The sequence below is a fragment of the Condylura cristata genome, unplaced genomic scaffold (assembly GCF_000260355.1).
Source record: "Condylura cristata isolate star-nosed mole 26May11 unplaced genomic scaffold, ConCri1.0 scaffold00006, whole genome shotgun sequence".
Classification (NCBI taxonomy): domain Eukaryota; kingdom Metazoa; phylum Chordata; class Mammalia; order Eulipotyphla; family Talpidae; genus Condylura; species Condylura cristata.
In genome coordinates, this window is record NW_004567107.1 from 54730377 (window position 1) to 54737931 (window position 7555).

Below are 7555 nucleotides of genomic sequence, written 5' to 3' on the forward strand. Positions count from 1 at the left end.
GCCACCAGGGAGGACCCTGTTCTCTTTTTATTTCCTCATCTCTACCCCATCTGGTGGCTTCAGTTCAAGAGTCAGCTTTCTAGGGTTATTTCCTAGTTTGACTATCTGACCGTTGGTTTAGTTTCTCTATATTCTACATATAAGTGACACCATCCCGTATTTGTCTTTCTCATTCTGATTTAATTGTACTTAGCAAAGTCCCTTCCAGCTCTATCCATGTTGCCACAATGGGCAAGAGTTTCATTTTTGCTAGCTGAGTAGCATTGCATTGTGTATATATACACCATATCTTCCTCATCTACTCACCTGCATTTGACACTTAGGCTGCTACCATAGTTTAGCTATTGTAAATAGTACTGCAGTGAACACAGGAATGCAAGTTTCCCTTTGAATAAGTGTGATAGTATTCTTCAGATTGATTCCTGGGAGTGGACTTGACTTTGACAAGCATAATTGAAAATAATATTTTTTTCCTTTAAAATAATCCTTTCTTTTTCTAACTTTTAAGGTTTCATTTTTGTTTCTGGGAGGTCTTTGTTTAAAAATGCCTAATTTGTGACAACATGGCTGAACCTGAAAGACCTAATGCTAATTGAAGTAATTCAGAGAAAGACAAAATATTTGATGGTATCACTTATATATGGAATTTAAAAAAGAAAACAGTTGAATTCATAGGGATTGCGGGGTGGAGGAAATGGAGAGAAATAACATCTGTTTATAAGATGAATATATCCTAAGGAGCCAATGTATAACTTGGTGTCTCTAGTTAACAATATGATATTGTATTATTGTATATTAAGAGGAGATCTTAAACATTTTTTACCACCAACAAAAAAATCAACAATGTATGTGATACAGATGCTTATTAATTTGTTAGTGGCAATCATTTCACAATGTGTACATTTCTCATGTATACTTCAAATATGCTACAAGTGTATTTGTCAATTGTACTTCAGTAAAGCTGGAAGAAGTTCCATTTCACAAATAAAAAATATAATAGCAAAAATTAAAATGAAAGGGGCAAGCTATTCTTCATGTAGATATATTATCTTCCTACCTCCCATAGAGTATAAGAAAAAAGATAAGTTCTGTTCTCTACTTCCATTGACTTTGTCTTAAATGGGGGTGAAGGGGAGCAATTTACTCTGATTTGTCGCCTGGACCACTTTTGAGTGGCTGATCCATTTCATATGTGAGGTTATTATTCATTGTCTGCTAATATTTATAAATGAAGAACTTGATTATTCTGACCACTGATGTTGTCACATAATTGTGGATGCAATTATGTAGGCTAATGTTTGTTTTTTTCCTGATTGATCCCCTTCCCCCCCAAGTGTGTGTACCTAGGTGATTAATAGGGTGGTGGTTTGATTCTTTGGCCCTGCCTCTCCTTTAAATGCTTTGAGTGGGAACTGTAGTTCTTTTGGCTGTGTTGTAGAATGAACTCAGTTTGTGTGGGTAACTACTACACAGTGTGTGTGGCTAGTGTCCAATTACTTTGAAAGGGCAGGGTTAAGCACCTTACTAAAATATTCCTTTTAGTTCTGTGACATTTAACTTGTTGTTACATTTCTTCACAGAAATACACATGGCTTGATTAAAGCCATTATGAAATTATTACAAATGCAAGCTCTTAAGGAAGGACAAGGTGGGGAGAAGAATATTCAGGACATATATACTATTAGGTAAGTCTTCTTTTCTTTCTCTAAAAAAAAAGATGTTTGTGCATGTAAATTATTAAATAAATTATGATCCATGATCCATTAATTCGTTATTTAATTCAACAATCATTGTGGGTCTTGACTTCTTAGGAAGTCAGTGTTTCAAAGACTCAGAGGATTGCAACAAAGAGTACAACATGGTACATATCAAGGAGTTACCTCCTTGGAAATGAAATCTGCTACCCAAAATTCAGGTCGTTCTTTTTGCTCTGGAATCTGTAACCGTCTTCCCAATACTATGAAAATTGAAATCTTCATTGAACAAATATATGTAAAGCAGGTGTTTAGCAAGAGGGTAAACTTCTTTACAGTAGAACATAATGGGAGACTATCCAAGGGTTACTACCCAAGACAAGGTCAGTAATTAGGAGTGTTAATTTGCTTGTTTGTTGCCTGTAGAATATAGCATGGTAGCATTTCTTATAAAAAATAATAATAGTAGCAATTATATATAAAAAAAAAAAAACGGGGTGGGATTTTATGGAAGATTTGTGGGCAAGCAAGAACATCATACTTTCTTATAAAAGTAACCTTAGCCATTGCCTTGAATGTTTCAGAAAGCCAGTTTTTAAAGAGGTCCTCCCACTTAATGAGCAGAACACTGCAAAAGATGCCAAACCAGTATATGTTGCATGAGGAACTCTGTTCGGTAATGCATCAGGAATGTGTCTGCTTTAAAAGAATGAAAACATAACCGTAAACAAAAGACACTAGTTCATGGGCGAAAGTGACTTTTGGCAATGGTGATCCACCAGGGATATTGCTTAACTGTTATTAACTTTAATGTATGTAACACCTGCTTTTTTGAATATTTGATACCACAGTTATCTGAATTCCAGCAATTACTCCAAAATATTGAGTGATGCCATTTCTTATAAATATTTATAGTGTTTTCCTTTCAGTAAGTACTGTCTCATGTATTACAATGATTTTCCAAAAACTTCTGAAATTTTAATGTTGTTTTTATTTTTCTGATTACATTATCTAGCATCTCTTAAGCCACTTTTAAAAATAAGGTAAAAATTGCATCTTTGTATGTATTTTTTCTTAATAGGTCTTCAAATGTCCTCAAACATATAGAAAAGTTGGAAAATGGATTAGTCAGTTCATTGTTAGCTTATTAATTAACTCATCAGTTCATTTATTTTAAATAGGAAAAAAATTTGAAAATTGGAAACTTGGGATGTACAGGGAAGCATTTCCACATCAATAAATATGCTTTTATTTTTAAGTATAGTGGTTCCCTTTGAAATAGGGTTTCATTTTAGGTTTCTTCTTCATTCTTTATTATTGACTAGGAATGAACCTAATGAATAGATGAGCAGATCTTAATGTTTCTAGATGAATCATATAAACATCTGTGTGTTTTCTTATTTTTTAAAGTTCAAACTCTTTGTTCAGAGCTGTAGCATAGAAAAGAATGCCATTTCGTTGTTTGCTTGGGTTATTTACTTAGTTATTTTAAAATAAGAAAGCTACTGAAAATTTTAATGTTTTATAAAAGTTTGGAGATACGGTTTACATATCATAAGTGACCCATTTAAAGTAGCACTGCAGTGGTTTTATATATACAGAGTTCTGTAACTATCACTGTATTAAACTTTAGGACATTTCTATCATCTTCAAAGAAATTCCTCACTTATGAGCCATTGCTCTCTATGTTCATCTATCAAGAGGCATATGTTTAATTCAATCATTCTTAATACTGTCTGTCCACTAGAACTACCTTGTTTATAAAACACATAAGCACATCAAATTTCTAAATCAACTGAACCAGAATCTGCTGGGAGCCTAGCTATTTGTAGAGCTAAAAAGGTCCTAGGTAATTCTGATTTGCAGCAAGTACAAGATGGTGTCAATTGCTCTTTAATGTGCATACCAGTCACCTGGGACCTTGTTGAAGGGTAAATTCTCCTCCTTTGGTCTAGGGTGGGTTAAAGATTCTTGTCTAACAAGCACCCAAGTGATAACAGTGTTGTTGTTTCTCCCTGCTCCCCTCCCTGCCACCTCCCCTCCCCAACCCCCAACACTCCTTTTCCATTGTAAGTAACAGAATTCCCAGTGGCTTCAGCAGTACCTCAGAGCTTGTTAGGAATGCAGAATCTTGAGTCCCACCATTGGCTACCTGGATCATAGCCTGTATTCTAGTAAGATTTTCCAAGTAACTCACAGGCAGTTTAACATTTAAGAGGCACTGTTTCAGATTTTAGAAAAGGACATTTTCTGTCATGCAGAAAAAAATAGACTTTCTCTCATTTCATACCGAATGTCCTCCCTCTATGCAAGACCTTTAGTCACTTGTAGTATTTCACCTTTCCCCATTATTCAATTCTCCTGTAGTTGGTTCTTCTAATTCAAGTCATGTTTTCAGAAAACAAGAGGTGCAAGGTGTGAATAGTCTAGTTTAAGGAGCTGAAACCATATTGGGTACACATAGTACCTTCAGATTGGCAGCACATTAAGAGGTCCGGATTCGGTCACCTGAGTCGGCATAATCCAGTAATGTTTATGGAGAGTCCTTATGTGTGTGGCTGTTTGGCACTGTAAATCAGTAGAGTGTAATTGAGTGTATAAGAGCCTTAAGTTCCTCCAGGGGTTTTGTAGATGGTAGAAACAGAAGAGAGGTGAGCATGAAGAGCAGATTCCCCTCAACAGCTCTTATTACCTGAATCAAGCATAAAATTGTCATGCTGTTTTAGAGCCTTTTTTGCCACTGTCTCCTCCTGCCTTGGAAAGGCAACTGATGAGCTGTGTATGAAAGCATAAAAAGAATATGAGAAGCTTAGAACTCCACTGAGAGGTGTTCACTGGTTATACTGTAGAATTAATTTAAAATGGAAGTAATATGACAAATAATTGTAAGCTTTCTGGGCATGAAACTCATCTGTTTTTCTGGTTTTAAGGACTCTGCTAATATACAGTGGGGGTTTAAGTATTTCACACTTCTTCTCTTCCTAATACCTGAAGTATAGTAAGACAAAATATATGAGCCTAGATTGCATTTCTTTATGTTGTACCAGTATGAGGGTGCAGAGAGGGAGTGGGAGGGCCTGGAATGTTAGCCAGTGACTTCCCTTGGTCCCAAAGACTTTCCTGAAGGAACTCCAGACAAACTGTTTTCTTGAACTTCGAGCTCCATGGCTCTTATACTTCCCATGTATAAGAATCATGTAGGGAGCTTGTAAAAAATATGGGTTCTTAAGTGCACTTGCCAGAGATTGCCATTTATTCAGTAATTTTTTTAAAAAGATTTTATTTTTTTATGCATACAGAACTGGGGTACAGGCCAGAGGTGCAGGGAGGCCAGAAAGTTCACCAGAGGCAGAGTGGGGAGCAGAACCGGCAGATAGATGGACACTGCTGAGGGGAGCAGCGGGCAGGTCAGGAGAGGTCTGCTGTGCCATGTGGGTCACCTCCAAGGTGTGGGGTCAAACTTACACTGAAGTGGCCATGGCCAGCTTCGCAGTGCTGTGCTCCAATCTACAGTGCCACCAGGGAGGGCCCTATTCAGTAATTTTTTACCGAGATTTCTAGATCAGCACATTTACCCAACTGCTCAGTGATATGACATAGTCATTTGTGGGTTATTCATGAAAAATGCTGCTTCACTTCTGATTAATGGTTCCATGTTTAAGCTAGGAGTAGACAAGGGGGCATTTGAGTAACTTAATTATTTTTCCTTATTTGTGTTACATATTTGAGAGGCAAAAGGTCTGTATGTTCCTAAGTATCAAGACACTGAATTCATCTTACTACATCTACCAGCACAAAACAGAGCCAAGAGCAGAACCAAAGACAGTTCTAAAGCAAAAGCAATCAATCAGAGAACAAGCTTAATGCAGATGCAAGAGGAGAATGTATGAGATTTAAACCTCATTGCTCTGTTTAATGAAGTAATTTCTTGGCTCTGACAAGTTGGTATTTTGCATGGACAGAAGGGTCCATGAAAAACTGGTGGTTTTAAGAGCAGTAGGGGAGAGACTCCTCAGCACCCTCTTTGAAACCAAAAGTTTTTCTATTTTTATAGTACACAAGTAGTTCATCCTCAGTTTTTGATATGTATGAATGGAACAGGGTCTGGCAACCTGTTCTGGTAACCTGAATTTTAACAAGAGATTGAGGTACATTTCATTGGAGAGTGTGTAGTTAGTAAAATTATATTAATTGGATCCTTTTTTTAGCTTTATGGCTATAATGACGTTAAATGAGTCATTTAAATGGAATTGTAACCCTCAAAGCTTTTTAGGCTGGGAGTAACTGGAAAAACTCATTTCACTACTGTGATTAAATAAAGAACAAATGCCAAGTGCAAAACTTTATGCCTACAACTAACAAGTCTGGTTGCACATTAGAGGCCATAGAAGTGCTTTTTAAATGTAGAAATGTCTGGGCCTACCCAGGAATGCCTGGAGGGTCACCTTCAGGCTTTGGTGTATTTTCAAAGCTTCTGGGTGAATTTGTGCATTCAGGTAGTGTTGAGAACTGCTGACCAGTGGTTTAAATGAGCCATAGGGGTTTCATTGTTCCCAGGCCTTCACTTCTTTCACTGCTAGTAACAATTTATGCGAAATATTCTGTTTTCTAAATGTTGGAAAATGATTTCAGATTAAAAAAAAAAAAATGCCTGCTCACAGGATCCAATCCAGAGGCATGCTTGTGATTTTTAGTTTGGGCATTTAACTGCTTAAAAACTTTTTACAACTGCTTTTCTGTGAGCAATTTTTATACTGTTTTTTCAAAAACTTACGAAGATATTTTATAGTTTGGGTTTATTCCCACCACCTCCCCTACCCTCAGCCCCCAGACCCTCAGTTTGCTTTGAATTTTCTTTTGGTTATCTTGAACTCCACTTTTCTGTAACTTGCTTATATTTAAGTTATTTAAACATAGTTTGTAATAATGACCATATAGGAAGTGGAGCAGAGAACCAATATTTGAGCTGGTACTTCAGTTGCAAGGAAGAATAATTCAATTAATTTTTATTATCTATTAATTCATTGGAGGCTAATTTTTTTACTTGCTTTGTAAAATCACCATCCCCCCGAAATTTTATCATGTGCTTTTAATTTTTCTCTGCATATTCATATGGTAGCAATCTTTTTAAGATCTCTCTTGCCTCAGCTGAAGTGAGGAAATAGCTGTGAATTCATGAGCAGTAACTGCTTGTTCCAGAATCCGGGCATCATTCTGATGTGCCAGACAGTGGCTGACATGCACAAATATCAAATGTTAAGAATCTTATTTGTAGAAAGATTTGCTCTGATCAACATCAAGCTGTGCTTTCTGAAATAAGGGAATATTAAATATTAAAAAAAAACCTTTTTGGCAGATGGTATGCTCTGAAATGAGTGACTAGACCAATAGTAATGGTTACACCCGGAGTAGATTAAAGTTATGATCTATAAGTGTATTTGCTTTATGTGTATAATGTTAATGCCATTCAAATGGCGAAGGCATTTCAGGAACTTAAAGATAAGTGTTTTAAGGGCTGAAGTGCTTTGTAATTCCTGTTGATTTGCTCATGTATCTATGGGCTAGTGCATTCATCCCTTTGGGCCATCAAACAACTAAACAAGAGAAAGTACAAGATAAACACTGACTTAAAGTGCACTAAGGTAGTTTGTGGTTGTGATTTTTGACATGTAACCCCAGTTTTAATTTTGATGCTAGCTTTTTCTTAGCGTTAAAATATTTTTGCATTTTTTCATCTGTTTTGAAAGCTGACTTCTAGCCAGCCATTTGAAGTGTGCAGGGAGGTTGGCCATAGGAGGGTGAGAGACATCCGTTTATTTATTTTTATTTTTTTATTATAATAGTTTATTTTTACATAATTT

The 7555-nt window shown here is 36.3% G+C and overlaps 1 protein-coding gene across 1 annotated transcript in view; it reads left to right on the plus strand.

Moving 5' to 3' along the window:
• Nucleotides 1–7555, plus strand: part of FOCAD (focadhesin) — a 240939-nt gene that overhangs the window by 43015 nt on the left and 190369 nt on the right. Inside the window, exon 5 of the mRNA XM_004677690.2 lies at nt 1581–1685. Coding sequence (XP_004677747.1) covers nt 1581–1685 — 105 coding nt within the window. The remainder of the gene's footprint in view (nt 1–1580; nt 1686–7555) is intronic.